The 19,271-nt window shown below is 33.6% G+C and overlaps 1 protein-coding gene across 1 annotated transcript; it reads left to right on the top strand.

The window, feature by feature from the left end:
• Nucleotides 1-10,001: 10,001 nt before the first annotated feature.
• Nucleotides 10,002-11,309, top strand: LOC100776985 (protein TWIN LOV 1-like). The gene has a single exon (XM_041010230.1). The coding sequence runs from the start codon at nucleotides 10,221-10,223 to the stop codon at nucleotides 10,608-10,610; it is 390 nt and encodes a 129-aa protein (XP_040866164.1). The 5' UTR covers nucleotides 10,002-10,220; the 3' UTR covers nucleotides 10,611-11,309.
• The last annotated feature ends 7,962 nt before the right edge of the window (nucleotides 11,310-19,271 follow it).

Raw genomic sequence — 19,271 nt, 5'->3', positions numbered from 1 at the left:
ATGAGTGAACCTTAGATTCCCATTTGAGATTGAATACAATGATTCTTGCAGAAAGTTTGCATTAATCATTGCATTGAATCTTGAATTATCCATTTGGACAGTTTGGGGAGACTCACATTTTTATGGTACATTCATGTGTTAAGGTTAACATTATTTTGTTTTATTTGATGAAATTACGGTACAATGCATTTCTAGTTGTTCTCTGAGTGCATACTTGATTATCGGCGAATTAATGTCACCAATTTCATGTCGTGCACTTGGAGACCAATGCGAAATGCTGTTGAAATTTCATCAAATTTAACAAAATAAGATTAGCCTTGATGCATGAATCTACCATAAAAATGTGTCTTCCTGAATGAGATAGGGTCATACCATAAATGAAAAAGTGAGATATCATGCATTGAATGAGTTTCGGAGTATGAATGAGTTATTTTTTAGATGGGTCAAAGTTGGATGAATGAAAGCCGTTTGAGCCCTGCGTATGAGGAAGGCATGGAATAGTTCCTACAATTTGCTTCAGAAAAAAGTCGACCGGATGAAAACGGGAAGTTTTTTTGTCCATGCATAAATTTTTTGAACAGGAGACAGCAAAAAGTCGATGACATACGGGACCATCTGATGTGTAATGGAATTAAGAGGAATTATACGACGTGGATATGGCATGGTGAAATGACAGACATGCAAAGTGGGCCCTAATCTAAAGCGTTTGATGTAGAAATGGGAGATCGCTTGGAGGATATGATTCGTGACCTTGGACAAGAGTCTTTTCAGCAAGTACATGCCCATATGTATATGATACATTACAAAGTGATTCAAAGAAGCCTTTGTATCCGGGGTGCGACAATTCGTTGACGCTGTTGTCGGCAGTGTTATGTCTGGTTAATGTGAAGGCCAGATATGGGTGGAGTGACAAAAGCTTTAGTTCACTGCTTCAAGTAGTGCATGATATGCTTCCAGAGAAAAACACATTTCCTAAAAGTTACTATCAGGCCAAGAAGATACTGTGTCCAATGGGTATGGAGTATTAGAAGATTCATGCTTGCCCCCAATGATTGCATATTGTACAGACATGAATTTGAAGAAATGTCCAAATGCCCTAGGTGTGGGGTATCACGGCATAAAATCAAGGATGATGAGGAGTGTAGTAGTGATGAAAACTCAAAAAAGGACCCCTCAGTGAAGGTGTTGTGGTATCTGTCGATCATTCCAAGGTTTAAGCGACTTTTTGCTAATGGAGACAAAACCTTACATGGCACGCAAATGGCAGAAACTGTGATGGAATAGTCCGTCATCCGGTTGATTGCTCCCAGTGGAAGAAGATAGATCGTTTGTTTCCAGATTTCGGCAAAGAGACATGAAATCTTAGGCTTGGACTAGCCAATGATGGAATGAATCCATATGGCAATTTAAGCACTCAACGCAGTTCATGGCCAGTTCTACTAGTAATTTACAATTTTCATCCTTGGTTGTGCATAAAGCGAAAATACATGACGTTGTCCATGATGATATCGGGCCCAAGACAGCTAGGAAATGACATTGATGTTTATCTAAGTCCATTGATTGAAGACCTCAAAACGTTTTGGGACGAGGGGGTTTTAGTGTTTGATGGGTTTCAGAATGAGACTTTTCAAATGCGTGCAATGCTTTTTTGTACCATTAATGATTTTCCAGTATATGGGAATTTGAGCGGTTACAATGTTAAGGGTCATCATGCATGCCCCATCAGTAAAGAAGACACAAGCTACATACAACTGAAACATGGTAGAAAAACAGTTTACACTAGGCATCGGGGTTTTCCAATCACCCTTACAGGCGATTGAAAAAAAGCATTTAATGGAAGTCAAGAGCACAAAATAGCGTCAATACCATTGACTGGTGAGCAGGTCTTACAGTGGGTTGAACACTTGAATACTATATTTGGAATACTTTGGATCGGCTCCACGAACCTCCTGCAGTTCTTCCTCCATGGCTCCTGAAGAACTCGAGCAGCTGACTCAACAAATAGGGACCATGTGGAGGAGTCGATCACAGAAAAAGTGACTTGGAAGCTAATATTATCCTTCAGCCAGATGCAGTCCCAGTTGCAAGCACAGATCCATGCACTGCCTCTGGAGCCTGAGGTTGGTCCCTCAGCTGCTCGTGCCAGCACAAAGGGGAGTTGTGTTGATCCCTTAGTCACCGATCCAGACACGGGTGACTCAGACAAATGCGGGTTATACATCAAAGAAAATCCTTCCCGCCTAGTTACCCTAGGAAGAGTTTATGAGGGATCCACAGTGGCTCACAACATCCTTTATTGCATGGCCAAGTGAAGGTTAGTGTTGAGGAAGTTAAAGATGCAGATGCTCTCATTCTTGTACCCACTGACGAGGTTATTTTAGTGGGGCAGACACTTAACACCTTCTTTTCTTGGCCGACACATCTTGTGAAGCATTTATCAGAACAGTTATTTTATTCTCATTATATGCTTCTTTTTTTTCAATTGAATTGTTCGTTGTAATTAAATTATGTTAATTAACTATGTTGGATAAACAGGCAGCTGTGTCTCCAGCAAAACCTATAGATAGGTCGGATCATGAGGTCGATGATCCCCTATATTTGATGACATTGAACATCCCACAACTTTTTTGAATCCTCTCTCGGTTATGTGGGATGCTACCATGTTCAGGGTGTTTAATCAAGAATTCCCATTGTACATAAAGCATGAAGATCTGTCTGAAATTGCACACAATGATCAATGTCTCAGCATATCTGTTATACAGTTGTGGATTCTGTAAGTCAATTTAGATTATTGTTAATTACCTAAGTTATTGTTTTAAATTCATTCATAATTAACTGTGTTAACAACAATAGGCATCTGATTGAGACAAGTATGTGAGCGGGGAATTCCAATGTGTATGGATTCCTCGAGCCATAGTTCATTCAGAGATCTGGGCAATCACAATTTGAATCAAAAAGTTACATGAAGAGTTGGATGCAGAATTCAAAACACGATGTCTACCTTGGAGCCTACCTGAATGGGTAAGTAAAACTGAACAACTAAATTTAAAATAATATATAATACTACAATAACCCATATTGGTCTCCACTACAGTGCGCACTGGCAAATGGTCTTCATTTTGCCTAAGGAAAATCTTGTTGTCTGGTTATGTTCCTTGCATAACAGGCCAGACAACTATCTTAAAGGAATAATTAACAGGTCAATGTTGTTTTTCAATACATTTGCATTATCATTACTCAACAACATCAATATTTTAATGTTCCTTGTATTCAATAGTGCTTTGAAAGAACTTGATGATACTCCACAACCTAAATCCAAGGCTGGTGCTAGGTGGATTATTGTTAAAGTAAGTGATTTAAAGAAAACTTCTACTTATACATATTTTATGTGTTTGTACACTAATTGTAGTTAACGTTTAATATCTAAATTTCATTATGTATTTAGTGTAATAGACAAAAAGGATGCACTGAGTGTGGCTATTACGTGATGCACTAGATGTCCATTATAATCTTAGGAAGTTTCAAGAATAATTGGGAAACGATAATTGTTTATTCATGAATCACAAACGGTAAGGCAATTGCTTTTTCGACAGCCAAGTCATTCTGAGTATTCAAAAAAAGTTATCAAATTTGAAATTATTGAGTTAAAAACTGATGATAACGTGTTAAAGGTCTTAGTACAGTCTAATTATTGGAAACAATTTGGCTCAATAGGAATTTTAGCTATTTTTAGTAAACCGGTAATCAAAATGGAAGACGACATGTCTCAGTCGCAACATGATTAAATGAAAAATTAGTATTAGTTAATTGTAGTTTTTGATGCATTTTCTATTTGTTTCAACTATGTTGTAAGTTAATATAATGTTTAAATTTGTGTCCATTAGCTAATGAAACCGTATGTTTATTATTTTTAAAGTACTTACTTATGGATTAACTTTTTAAAATAATTAGTGGAAATAAATTACTATTTATAGAAATGTCAACAAAATTACGAATGTCAACAAAATAATTATTTACAGAAACGTTAGTGGAAATAACATATTTTATGTTCATTCTTCACCTAAATCAATAAATTCAGTTTTCAGCTTAGACAAATTTGTGTAACGTTGCATTCTACCTATGTATGGGGTGGGCCACTGCCTTGCGTGATAATAACAATGTGTGTATTTCACAACAACGCAATGGTGGTAAAGGACAATGGTCTTGTAAAAAAACATGTTACATAACGACAAACAGATTCAATGTAAGATAACCAACTGCATTGTCAGCATTTACACTAACATCATAATTATGCAATTGCCTGTACAAAATGACTCCAATACACATGACCAATGCATATTACGCGATGCACAGAAGAATCTAGTGGTGATTGACTTCTAAGAGGAAAAAATGTAATGCTTTGTTGTTGTGAAAGAGAAACAATGATCACGTTGTATCATGAATCAATGACATATCCCATATCCCATATCCGTAATATTCATCCACTTGTCTATGGTAACCTACATGTAACAAACAACAAATAATGGTTACTTAAATGTTATTTTAAGAAAAAGTGATATAACAATAAACTTACGCACCATAGATAATCCATCAACAAGTAGGGAACACTTTAATTCCTCAAATCTCTCTATGCCACCAAGCAGGTTGATATACTCTTCCGACCAGCTTGTGAGTTCTTTATGCAGATGATAGCGCACCAATGACCATAATTCTTCATCCATACCCAATAAGGCAGCTATTGCACGATAACCACAGTTACCATCTGCTTTGACATCAATAATGTTTTCAATAGAATCCTGGATGCACAGATGAAATTGATCCAACATTGGAATATTCTATCTCTATATTGGTTGTTCAGATGATGATGCACTACGTTTCACTAAAGAATTATTATTTTGCACATAGTGTAACGCATCAACATACTCCCAATAAGACAGATCAAGTTTTGTTGACTTTTGTTGTTTGGTCAGCGGTTTTTTTGGAGCATCCTTGGTCTTCACCTTTTCAAGAGGAGGACACATAGAGTTTAGATTAGGATAAGCAATTTCTCACAGCTTTGTCTTCAAATGTACTTTTCCACAAACATCGAGCTGCTTAAATTGTTTCGATATGGTTTCCATCTCCTCAATTATGGTCATCTCTGCCTCACATAACCCTTGATCTAAAAACTAAGTCTTTGCCAAAAAATGTGGATTGTCTCTAGTGGTATGGAGCCAACAACATATTTAGATAACTCACATGCACATGGAAGACTGTGGATAGTCCTCATGACTCATCCACAACATGAAGAGTTTTTGCCTGCATAAGATACACACACATACTCAGCTGCAATTTCATTTAAAGAGTACCTTGATACCATCCCAAGTAGTTTTTTGTACAAGGTAATTTTAAACACATGCCCAACCATGTGCGTGCTTGTCTCAAAAGATGCTTTAATTTGGGTGTGTTGAAGTGTCCTCATGTTGTTCATTGCTTCCCAAACACTGCATATGTCACCAAGGGTGTTTTGTATGAGCCTCTTTAATGACCAATGAGCACTCTCAACCCGACAAATGAAATATACAACAACGTATAAATAACCGCAACATTTTCATTTAAGTCAACAGTTAAACAAATCAACACAAACAAAAAACAATATTCATACTTGTTAGTGGTTGTCTTTCCTAAATGCACCACTTTGTTGGTCCATGCTTTCACAAATTTTTCTTTGTGCGGAATCACCCATGTTTGACACACATAGTCCATAAACATAGGCCACAGAGAGCAAGTCATTTCAAAGTTTTTAAGGTACTCGTCAAAAGAACTCTCACATGGACAGTCAACCAAACTCCCCCAAGTCTCCATCACATAATCCCATGCATTCTTTTGAGCAATCAGGGTTTTGCACTTTGCCTTCACATTCTTGTCAATGTGAAACTGACACATCAAGTTCATAGCATCTGGGAATATAGTTTTTACTACATTCATCAAAGAAAAATCTTTGTCGATAACAATAAACCCAAGGAGTGCATCAACTTTCATGAAAAGACCCCAAAACCACTGTAGAGCCCGAACAACATTATTAAGATGTTCTCCTTCCAAGTAAGCAAAAGCAACAGAGAATGTCATTCCTGTTGGTGTAATACCAACAATATCAAGCAACAATAGTTTGTACCTATTTGTTTTGTAGGTACTGTCAATCAAAAAAACCAAATTACAAGAATTAGTTAATTTGACTACATCAGGATGACTCCAGAACAAGTCATGTACAACATTATCATCATTCATCCTATGCCAGTGAATATATTAATCGCGATCAAGCAGGATCATGAGCTGTTGCATTTCGGTGTTACTTCCTCTCATGGAAGAACGGTAAACATGTCTAGCATTGTAAATTTGTTTGATTATTGTATAACTGTTGACATTGTGCCCCTTCAATGTCAAAAGAATATTTATTGGCTTCACCGTGGACTTTGTCATATCAACAACAACAATCTTCTCGTCTTTAGTCAGTCGACCCACATATGGATGTCCAACTAATGACTTAGCCATTTCATGATTGTGAACCCCACAAATTAACTTCACTATCCATCCTTCTCCTCCCAAAATTGGCTTCGCACGCAACTTAAACAGGCATCCACATTTTCTACTGCCAGTACATGTTCTTACCAAATCATTCTTCTTAGGCCTATACTCACCACTCCTTTCGCAAGCTATTAATAGAAATGAAGGCCTTCCTCTAACACGAGTATTAGTGTCTGACCTCATTATCACGGCAACAAATCCTTTGTCATAAGCCACCGATCGAGCCTAATGTAAAACTTCATCATGGCTAGCAAACAACTATAACACAATTCAAAAAAGGTTTGAGATCAATAAACATTTATGTAATATAATTACTGTACCAACAACAAATTTGACAAATACTTGAGAAATATCAAAGACATCAGAGCAATTAACGTGTTCTACTTTCACGCCAACATCTTCCTCATTTTCAACATTCATATCAACTTCTTCAGACATGATACTATCATATATCCACTGTTCTTCATTCATCTTAATAAAACATTTAATAATGTTAAAAAAATACAACTTAAAAAAATTATACAATCACCTCATTTGTTATCAACACAAATATAGCTCTAACAAAAATAAAATAAAAATGTATTGTACATCATATAACCACAGACTACATTTTTACTACATAGCTTCATTAAAATATGATAAAAATTCTAATAAATACATCATTCAATAAATATCATATAAATTCTAATAAATACATCATTCAATAAAATATCAACTTTGTTTAATTATTAATCATTGTAATAAACATCAAAATACATAATTTAGTTAAACATGTAAATACATAATTTAGTTAAATGTATACACAAAATTGTTTTAGCAATCTAATGTTACTTTTACCAATGTAATTATTAAATTATTTTCAATTATTTACTAAATTAATTTTTAAGCAATCTAATGTTAGTTTTAGCAATTTTTTAAAGTTTATATATATTATCATTTTTTACCAATCTAATTACTAAATACATTTTTTTATTGCTTCATACCACTATAAAATAATATCACCAAATCAATATTTCTAAAATTGCTAAAACTATTACAAAAAAGTTACACTCCAAACAAATTAAATAGATAAATCAAATTAAATAAACAAAAAAAATATTTACAATTTAAAAAAAAACCTACAGATTAACAATCCATATGAGCCATATTCGTATGAACTATATGGATTGCCAATCCGTATGAACCATATGGATTGTCATACGGATTGTTGATCCGTATGAATCGTATGAATTTTTAATCCGTATGTTGTTTAAAAAATTATATGTACCTCTTCTGCTCCAACGACGAATAATCACGCAACTTCACCGTACCCTTGTCAACAATGCACGTACACTACCAAAGACAAAAAATGCTCGGAAAAGGAGGCTAACGGAAGCAACTTACACTAAGGAAGTGAGATTTTGCGGGGGAAAAAAAAAGACGCTACAGAAATGAAAATGAAACCTCTTATTTATAACTGAAAATACCCATAAGGGTATTTTTTACATTTTCAAAAATTGTTGGGTGCCCCAAGCAGTTGCCCTTTTGCAATGGTAACAAATCTCTCTTATGGGCCAAGTAACTCTACTTCTATACAAGAATCAACCCAACAAGGTTTGCCAATTAATTCTAACAGTATAGTTTTTTGAAGAAAAAAAACAAATTGTTATTCTACATCACACAAATTGGTAATTTACATATACTCAAAGGAGTTTTGGTAACTTAACGAAATTCTACTTTTGTATTGCAGCAAAATACAATATCACAAACAAATACCATTGTATTGGGGATGTCCAAAAGTAAAAGTCCATTAATTGTTAATAATGAACAACTCAATCAAAATGGAAATTATATGCTGGAAGTTAATCACAATGAACATTCTGATTAGTCTTTAGGTAAGACCTTATTTTTTTATGATAAAGTTATTGTTTTCATATTTATTATTATATTAGTTATTAATAATATCATTGTATCATAGATGAAGAACAACTTGACTTTGACTTAGATGTAACTGATGATTATACTCTTAATGAAGAATTATTATCACAAAATAATAATACCCAGTCTATTTGTTTTGATAGGTTTCTTTCTATTAAAAAAATAGAAACAAACAGCAAAATAGTAATTTTATTTACATATTATTAACAATATCTAAATATTGTTGTATTTTAAGTGTAGATGTCAATGTTGAATATTTGAACATTGGTGAACCCTCATGTATTTGTCAATTTTGTGGTGCGCTAAGTGGTTTGAAGAAAAAGTATACAAAAGCATTTCAAAGCTAAAAATCCAAAATTTTCTATGTGATGCATGTAAGATCGGATCACAATGCCTCAGTATCTATCTACTTCACAACCATTATATGATTATATCACAAACATGATAAGAGGAATAAATTCTTCTTAGAAAGCATTAGATCCTTCAACAGTATGTTATCTTTCACATGGAAAAGTCATTAAATCTATCAATGATGGAAATGCTCCACCAATGTTTCTCATGAATGGAGAAAATTTCTATCACATTGGAAGCTTGGTGCCTAATCCAGGAATGCCACCAAAGTTTGCTCAAATGTATATATATGACATAGAAAATGAAATTAGAAATAGAATATTTGTTGTAAGGTATGTCATTTTAAATTATTTAAATATTTTGTCTTTTATAAATTATAAATATGTTAACTAAAAAAAATTCTTACAATTAACTATTTTTTGTTTTGTTTACAAAATGGAACCAGATACTAACTCTTTAAAAACATCCATTATTGAGTATATAAGGAAAATAGTTTATATTTATAGTCCATATGCTCTAATTTACATGGTTATACGATGTTTGCAAGGTATAAGGAATTTCCATGAAACAAGGTTAAGAATTTTGGGCAAAAGAAGTCGTGATGGAAGAGAACATAATCTCCCAGTTTCATCAGAAGTTGTAGGTTTAATTGTCGGTGATTTCAATGCAGCAGGTTTCGAAAGGGATGTCATAGTTAAGACTCACTTTGGACTCTTCAAGTGACACTACTAAAAATACTATTTTTTACACACGGAATTTAAGTCGGTCATATAAAATTGTCTTTGTTTATATCACAGTGGAAAATTTGTAAATATTGTTAACATTTTAAAAACGGTTTTGGAAAACCGCCTTGGAATGCTTCAAAACAAAGACGGTCTTCAAAAAACCCATCTTAAATGGTTACTATTTTTAATTAATATAATTTGTTGCTTTCTCTTTCTCTCTTTATCGGGCAGTGTACTAGGCCACTCTCTCTCTCATTCTCGCATTCCTTGTTGTCGCCTCAGCTTCTTCGATTCATGGCAGTGCTGCGGGAGATGAGGAAGCCCAAAAGCCCACCATCTCTTCAAGCAACTCTACCACAACCGCCACTGCTGGGAGAATGTCCTCGGCTTTTGGTGCCAAAGCGGAACCAGACTCGGTTCAGGTTCAGACTCGCGGTCGGGGTCGACAGTGAGATTCTCCCGGAGACACTGCAAAGAATGCTCTCGACTTGCAACCACGTGTTCATCGACATCCAGGCTTTGATTTGTAGGTTCGACAACACCAACGCTCGTGTGAGCCACGTGGCGCTGAGAGACAGCAGGTTCTTCTACAGATAAGTCGAAGAAGAATCATCATCAAAGAAGGTTCTAGAACAAGAACACATAACAACACCAACAACGCCGATGCCGATGGAACTGGAGTTGGAGCTAGGTTCAACAACAATTCAACGTTCCTTCGACGCGCGCTACACGCGCCACACACGTGACTTGCTTGACGAATTGCCTGACAGCTTCACCGTCACCGACCCCTCCATCCTGGGACACCCCATCGTGTTTGCCAGCCCAGGCTTCCTCAAGCTCACGGGCTATTCCCTTCGCGAAGTCCTGGGTCGGCCCACAGCCATCTTCCAGGGCCCACTAACATTCCCAAAATCCGTAATTGAAATTCGCAAGGTTGTTAGAGAGGAGCGAAACGCGCAGGTCATTTTACCCAAAATCTGTCGTGCACTTTGTTGCCGTATAGGTACCACTTCAGAAAAAGGAAGGGTCCGGGGTGAGGGATTTCGGGTTTGAGTGTTGTCGAAGGAAGTGTGTGTGGATTCGTTGGCGGAGATGATTGCGTTTGTTCATTAGAACAAGTGCCCGAACCTGATGTCAGAGGTTTATTTCTTTGTTTTGTTTTTTTTTCCCTTCCTTTTCTTTACTTTTTCATGCATGTCAAGTGAGTGCTTCGTACTGAAGCATTGCTTTAGCAACCCTAATAATTAAATTAGTCGCATAATTAAAAATAATTTTAGGACAACGTAGATACATGTGCTTTTTGATCATGTTAGGTTGTGCTAAATAAAAAAAAAGTTAAAATGTATTTTAAACTTGATATTTGATGCAGAATTGTAATAGTTCATTTTGGTCTCCCAATAATTGTCCTAGTGTTTGGGTTCTACTGATTTTTTAGCTTTGTGGGATGCAGAAGTGGAGAGAGAAGAGTTGTGTGAGGCGAGTGATGATGAGAAGTGAAGTGTTGTTACTGCCATGGACAGTATATTTTATGTGCTAACCCATTACAGTGAGGCCACGGGGAGATTGGTGTGTAGAAAGAGGTCCAACATTCCTGATGTAGGTCTTTTAAGCACATCCTTGATTATTTCTCTTGGTAGAATCAAACAAAGCTTTGTATTGTGAGTTATTCGAAATGTCTAGTTTTGTTATTACTTTACCGCAAGCTTTATGCTTTTTTGCAGACCCTTAATTTGTTGTTTGTATGATTTTGAGTTTCCATGCAGAACTAATCTGCATTTACCAGACATGCCTATTGTTTATGCCAGTGACACCTTCTTGGAATTGACAAGTTCTAAAGTTGTTACCTTGTATAAATTAGATCAACTTCAAATGAACATCTACAAATGTAAAATGAATTAAATTTTCATCTCAAGTTAATATCAACCTATTCATTTCAACTTTCATCTCAAGTTTTCGTCTAATAACTAAGACGCATAAGTTGATTTTAACTTGTGGAAGAAGTTTGGTTCATTGTCTCTTTTTTCAAGTGTTTATTGAATATTTAAACTTAGCCTTAACTTGTGGCGAGGTCGTGAAAATGAAATTCGTCCATTTGGAAATCCAAAGGGATCAGACTCAGCAAATCTTGACAGTGCTACAGAAGTATGTCATTAACTTAGTATAAAATTATTAATTTCTTAAGCTTGAGGATCTTGATGATAATGGTGATTCATTTGGAACTTATTGTTAAAATTTAAAAATATTTGATCCTTCTATTCTTATGTTTCCTATACCTGTTATGTTAACTTTTCTTTCAGATTCTGTTTCATAATCCATTTGTTTAAAATTTCAATATATCTAAGTTATTTGCTAGGCAATGCCCCTATTAAGGAACATACTTTTGTTTGGACTAAGGTGCTTAATAGGGTTGATACAAATGATGTTTTATAGATTCATAGGCCTTATGTAACTAGTTTGAATTTCTCTTGTTGTCTGTATTATGTTTATTGGTACTCATACAAAGTCAACCTTTATTTTTTGGAGCTGCTTTGAACCTCTGGAAATGCCTTTCTGGCATTTTTGTAAAGCAATTGGAATTTGGAAGTGTTTTTATTGAATCCTTGTTGTCTAATTATTTTAGATGCTTTGGCTAGAAAAAGTGGAGTTAACTTTAAGGATCATTGTGTGTGTGTAAAAATAGTTGTTACTCTTGTTCCGGTGTTTATGGATTAAGTGAAAGTTTTTGTCACAAGTTTCTTCATTCCAATCTTGTAGAGTTGTTTTGTTGACTTTCATGTGAGTGGTTACACATAAGGTTTTTTTTTGGAGGGGGGGTTGTCTTTTGAGGATTTTCACAGGAATAAGTGAGCAAGCTCCTTAAAGTTACTCTTCTATTGTTCCCATGTTTTGTTTTTCTTTCTTTGTTTCCTCTATAAGTGAATCAGGGTATACTCAATGTGATGCATAGACATGGACACTGTACTATTGGGTATAATATCATTCTTAAAATATCATTTATTGTACATGTTGATGTGCTGTAAAGTGTTTCAACCATTACTTATTACATACATGCCATGAACCTTAGAAATTGTACAATGGTTCTATGAGTACTATGTAATTAAATGATTTTATAATTATTTAAATTGTGTGTTTACTATGTAATTAAATTATTTTATAATTGTTGAAATTGTGTGTTGTAATTAAAAGCAAGAGCTTTTAAAGCATAAAAGAACACAAAAAAAAAAGAAATTAGCAAAAAAAAATATCTAAGACGATTATTAAATAACCGTCCTAGAATGGTATAGAAACTAAGGCGGTTATAAGAAAAACCGTTATAAAAAGTCAAGCTCAAAAAAGTTATTCTAAGACGGTTATTGGAATAACCGTCTTAGTTTCTCAAACATATTACGACGGTTCGTGTCTAACCGATTTAGAATGTTGCATTTTCTAAGACGGTTATTAAATAATCGTCTTAAATTTTGCATGTTGCGGACGACATTTTAAGACGGGTGAGTTGAAAATCACCTTTGAAAAGGAAACATTCTAAGACGGTTATTGAATAATCGTCTTACAAAATGCAACTATCTATGAAGGTTCAATAACCGTCGTTGTAAGCACAGTTCCATATTGTGATGCCGCTTTCTAAGACGGTTCAAAATCGTATTAGAATGTCGTATATGACCGACTTAAAAGGCGCTATTTGTAGTAGTGCGAATATCAGTTTTTGAGCCAACTTATTTACCATTGCAATACTCTATCCTTTTTCCATGAGGAAAAGATGGATATAGAGAAGATATATAGTTTAATGAAGATTCAACTAAATCTCACATAAAGAGACAAAGAGTAACACGGAAAGAATGGTTTGCTTATAGGATCCAACATAGAACACTACAAAACTCAACATTACTATTTGCTAGGCGTCTCTTTCAGCAGTTTCTGGTAGATGCATATAGCACTATAAAGTCATCCAGCTTGAAATGGGTAAGAAATCACCAAAAAGAATTGAGATCTAAATTTACAAGTTACTTAATGAAGTAGTTCTAAGAGGTGAAATGAATCTTGCAACATTAGGAAAAATAATTGTTTTACCTTTATCTTTTGTAGGAGGAGTAAGATACATTATTCAGAATTATCAAGATGCTACAACAATTTTCCTATGCTGGTTATCCAACTTTATTTATCATATTCGTATGCAATCACAAATGGTTGGAACTGTCTACATTTGGGACAAAGCACAAACTTAAACCAAAAGACAAGCTTGATTTGCTTTGTCGGATATTCAAGATCAAACTAGACAGATCATCTCATTAGAGAGATGAAAAAGAGGAATTTTTTTTGGAAAAGTCAAAGCAGATAACAAACAATTTATTCTCATTTAAAATATATAACTTTAATATTATTCCATTTTTTGAAATTCATTTGTTTGTTATTTCCTTATTTTAACAATTATATACATAGTTGAATTCCAAAAGAAAGGCATTCCTTAGGTGCACATTTTTCTATTTATGCTTGCTGATTCAAGACATGTTCATCCAGATGACATTGATAAAATTATATCTATAGATATACCTAAGGCAACCAATGATCCTGAATTATTTAAAGTAGTTGCTTGTTTTATGATTCACGGCCCCTGTGGAACTCAAAATTACAAATCACCTCACATGCAAAAGTGAAGGTGCACAAAGTATTTTCCAAAAAAGTTTAATTAGTGCACTACCATAGAACGAGATGGGTATCCTATCTACAAGAGGAGAGACACTAGAATAAAAACTAAAAAGGGAGAATTCTATATAGATAATAGATGTGTTGTTTCACACAATAGACAACTATTTTTTATGTTTAATGCCAACATTAATGTTGAGTAGTGTAACCAGACTCATGCTATAAAGTATTTGTTTAAGTTTATCAACATAGGACATGACAGATTCACTGCAACATTTTATTGTACCTCAAATGGAGGAAACAAACTGTTATCTATGTTATCTATGTTGATGATGATCCTATTCACAAAGTGCTCCATAAACCTACTGCTCAAACTACCAAATTTTTGGCACGGATATGGAAGCAAACAAAAATATCTTGAAGCACACAATTTGACTTACAGTCAATTTCCTTTTTGAAGTTTGTTTAGAAGGATAAGGAACAACAATGGGTTCCCCAAAAGAAAGGCTTCTTTGTTGGTAGGCTACACTTTGTCCCACCTGGTACAAGAGAGATATTTTACATGAGAATTTTGTTGAATTATATTAAAGGACCCCATTCATATACACATATAAGGACAATCAATATTGTTGAGTATCTCACTTTCAGTCGTTGCCTAGTGCCTTCAATGCAAGTTTGATTCCAGAAGAAACAGATGAGCACTTTATCACGCAGATTTCCTGAGGTAAAATATCAAACTTTTTTGTTTACGTGAACTTGTGGTTTAAAATTTGTGCATCTATAACTTTGGATTACACCCATCTTGGGAACTATGCCAATATTAAAAAATATATATATATAATTTTTTGTTAATCAAAACATATGCTTGTCTCTTTAAAAAAAATATATGCTTGCCAACTGTCTGTAGCCAGATGTACAATGAAAACCACAAAAGGGGTGTAAAAATTCAATGTTTTGGGATTTGTTGGGAGGGAAGTCAGAATATCCCAGTCAAACAATCACTAGGGATGCTAAAAATGATCCTCACCTACTTTCTTGCAACTTCTTAGAAAGCAAAATTTTTTTTTTTATAGAACATTAACAATGGCAGTTGCTTAACAAATAAATGTTATTTTGATGTGCTACATATGATTTTGAGTTACTTAAAATTAAAGAAATTAGTTTATATAAACAACTATTATTCATATGTTGTTTAAATTTATATTAAATATAGGAGAGACAAATATAATATTAGTGAGTTAAACAAATTATTAATAAAAATATCCATTGCAACAAGAAAATTAATTAAATTTTTTAAGATAAAGGTGACAAAAATTCAATTATTTATATCAATATCATTAAAAATGTTCTTGATTGGACAGATTTACTTGATCTCCATCCCCGATCCCTTCTTTTATTAAAGGCAAATGGCTGACTTATTTTTTATGGCTTCTCCCTGATCGACCAACGCGGGAAATTTAAAGGTGTTTACACCCACTAATATGTTGATATGCATGATTTTGAAATATTATGAGTTATGATAACCCCATGGTGTGATTGTGAAGGTTTGTCAAAATTTCATTTAAAAAATTTTAGGTTTAAATACATTTTTTATTCTTAGAATTTAACATTTTGTTTATTTTTGTTTTTGTATTTTTTTATTTAAGTCCTTGCAAAATATTTTTTTCGTCCTTAAAACGCTTTAGATAATATTTTTTCATTGTTCAAGGTATTTTTTACTATTCAAAACAATTTTTTTACAAAATAAACATATTTTGTAAGGACTAAAATGAAAAAGAATAAATTTGCAGGGACAAAAACAAAAAATACGCTAAATGGTAGGGACAAAAAATATATTTAAGCCAAAATTTTAACTATTAAGTTGTTCCTTGTGTAAAAAAATGCAATGACACAATCCATTTGCTACACGGTGATTCAATAGGATTGAAAAACAAGCTTGGAATTTAGATGTCTTTTTTTGTGCTAAGCATGTACTTGTATTGTGATAGTGTGTGTTCCTATACACGTGTGTATATTATTGTTGTTGTTGTTGTTGTGGTCGTCTTTATTATATTATATGTTATTTGGTGTTAGAAGAGTATTATATTAACTTCTCATAGTTAAAATGCTTGAAAAGTTGTCTAATTTAGTGTTAGTTTTATGATGACAACCTAGATAGACCATGTCATATCTTGAGTTATAGTTGTCCGTTTGAGATGTTTTTTGCGTCATTGGAAAACCTGCTGAAAACGCTACAATTCATGCATACACCTTAATTAAAAACCAAAGTCATCTTCTATCTTAGAGAAAATCAGCTCCAAAGTCCCTCATTGGGCAAAATAACCTCACGAACTTATTTTTTCCTCTATATATAGAAGAGACCAACAAGTTTTATATGCACCGAAGAATTAATTAAGTGGGCTTAAGTTTGGTGCGGAGCACCTCAGTCAATATTTTTATATTTTCATTTGAGTTTTCAAACTCGAGAAATTTAGACGGCTTGAGATTGTGTTTTAAATTACAACAAAGTTTTTGTCATAGTAAGAGTCGTCATGGAGATCGTGGTGGACGAAGCCATTGGGTCAATGCATTCTTGGAAGTGGTTACAAGATTGTCTTCCTTTTCTTTGTTGAGGAATTGCTTCATTTGAGATTAGGGGGAGTGAGTTCTCTCTTTTTCTTTTGTTGTATGATATGTAATGAGCCACAAGTAGATTGTATGATCTTAGGTTTATGATTATAACAAGTTTATTTTCATGGAAGGGTTGTGAATAACCTAAAGCACTTTGTTTTGCTATGATTTGGGTGAATGTGAATGTCAAATTTTTTGATGTTTTGCATTTTGATATTCTTAAAATTGAATTTGATAATTGATGTTGCACACACGTGCCGATTTTCTGATAGAAAATGTTAACTTAGAACACCAAAACGTGTACTTAAATTATAGGATTAGACTTTGTGTTCTTCACAAGAGTTGTATCCCTGGATGTTATCTAGTTAAGGGATTTGATTTCTCTCAAAAAAGATTCATATAACTCCAAATGTTACAATTTTAGTGAGTAAATTAGGTTAAGTTGTCAGAATTATGCAGTCAGTTTGTATATTTCGTAATTTTAGGTTCCTAAACGATTGAAAGGGATTTTGAGGTCAACATAGAAGTTTTAGATAACTATCTTATCTTTCTAACGAGATAAGTACCAACTTAATAGGATTAGTACAACTCTAGACAAGATAATTATACTCTAGGAAAATCATAGTAACATAGGAGGAAAATGAGTATGTAATATTGATATCATAATGAGGGGTAGTACGATGCATGATGTTTATACTTAAGATTTAACAAATGAAGTAATGTGATGATATTGTTGTGTAAATGAGTGAATGTGTCCATGATTGATATTGTGACTAAATGCATGATGTCCACGAGTATATGTGAAAGTAATATGCCATGATATGCGTATATATTGGGAAAAATGTTAGGAGAACCTAATCCCTGCGGGATAAGAATCTCCAAGGGAATTCAAAAATAAACCATGTGCGTACTGTTTATGAACCATGCAGCATGTTGTACATGTGTTTTAAAGTGAAATACATTTATGAACCTAACCAAGGAGGTCATGAATGAGTTGACGTATGACTCTGACCTTAGGTATGCGATGGTTTAGAATCTCCTTTAAGCTCATGCTAATCACGTGTATTGAGTATCCTTGCAAGGCCAAAACACCCTAACACGTCACCGACGGTGTCATCTCGATGAGAATGATAATGTTGGGTTGCCCATTGTGTGGTAATTTGTGGATTACATGGACTCATGGGCTACATTCATAGTGTTTTCCAAAATGGTACCACATGCATACGGGTCCACAGGTCTAATGAGCATCGCATTTTGTGTGTGACTTTGTGTATGGAATGTTTGATTTAGATGAAGCATGCTTGTGCTACATAATTGTTTATAAATGTATCTTATATCTTTATGATTTCCTTAATGTTTTAAATTTATTGTGAGATGTATCTCACTCTTTGTCTGTTTGTCTTGTTTGTATTTAGGTTGAATGTCACCCTTACAGGTGAGTCTCTGTAAGATTTTGAGGATAATGTTACATGAGAGGCTTAGGTCTCCATTTTATATTACTATTAATTTTAGGGTTATGGATGCTTTGAAAAAATGTAACATTGAGAGGTTTATCCAATGATTAAATTAATGAGTAGTTTTTTGGCATATTTTCTTTAATATGATTTGTAGGGACTTTGGAGCGCCAAGATTTGTTTAACATGAAGTTACATTTTTTATTGATCTGTTTTCTTTAAGCTTACAAATATTTGGCATGTAATACTCTTACCACGAAATAATTTTTTTAAAAAAAAAAATCAATACATCCTTTTAATTAAATTCTGCTGCGAATGCATTTAGAAAATATTACAAATGTATGTGTCTTGGGGTAGAAGGGTGTTATAAACAGATCCTAGTTAATCTAGAATTTGGCCATGAGGTAAGTAAAACCTAACCTTCAAGAATTCCACTAAGGATCAAACTCAGGTAATACCAGAATGATTCATGCTTAACTTCGACATATTAACCATTTGAGCTCAATCACTTGGTTGAAATTTGATGTGTATGTTATGTTAACTTAATTAGATGCCCTCTGATATATTTATACACTTGAATGATAAAATTGCTAACAAGGACAACAAAACAGTCAGAGTTGTATATAATACTAAGGCTAAAGTAGGTTTTCGATCCCTAGTAAATACTCTAATTTTGTGTTTACTCCCTGATAATTTTTTTTGCATTGAGTTCCTAATAAAACAATAATTTTATTTTTGGTCCTTAATATTTTTTTTAGTTCATGAAAAATTCCCTGATAATTTTTTTACATTTGTCCCTGATAAATTTTGTTTTTTTATTAGTCTTTTGAAAAATACCAATAACATGAAAAAACATCTATCAAAGAAGTAGACACAAAATTTGTTATTTTATCAGGAACTAAAAGACTAATAACAAATAAAAATATTTATCAGAGAGCAAATATAAAAAAATTTAATTCTCAAGAACTAAAAAAATGTCAAGGACCAAAAATAAAATTATTGTTTTATC

The sequence above is a fragment of the Glycine max genome, chromosome 16 (genome assembly GCF_000004515.6).
Source record: "Glycine max cultivar Williams 82 chromosome 16, Glycine_max_v4.0, whole genome shotgun sequence".
NCBI classification, from domain to species: Eukaryota; Viridiplantae; Streptophyta; class Magnoliopsida; order Fabales; family Fabaceae; genus Glycine; species Glycine max.
The sequence above is the reverse complement of the archived record's forward strand: the minus strand, read 5'-3'. Positions and strand labels throughout refer to the sequence as shown.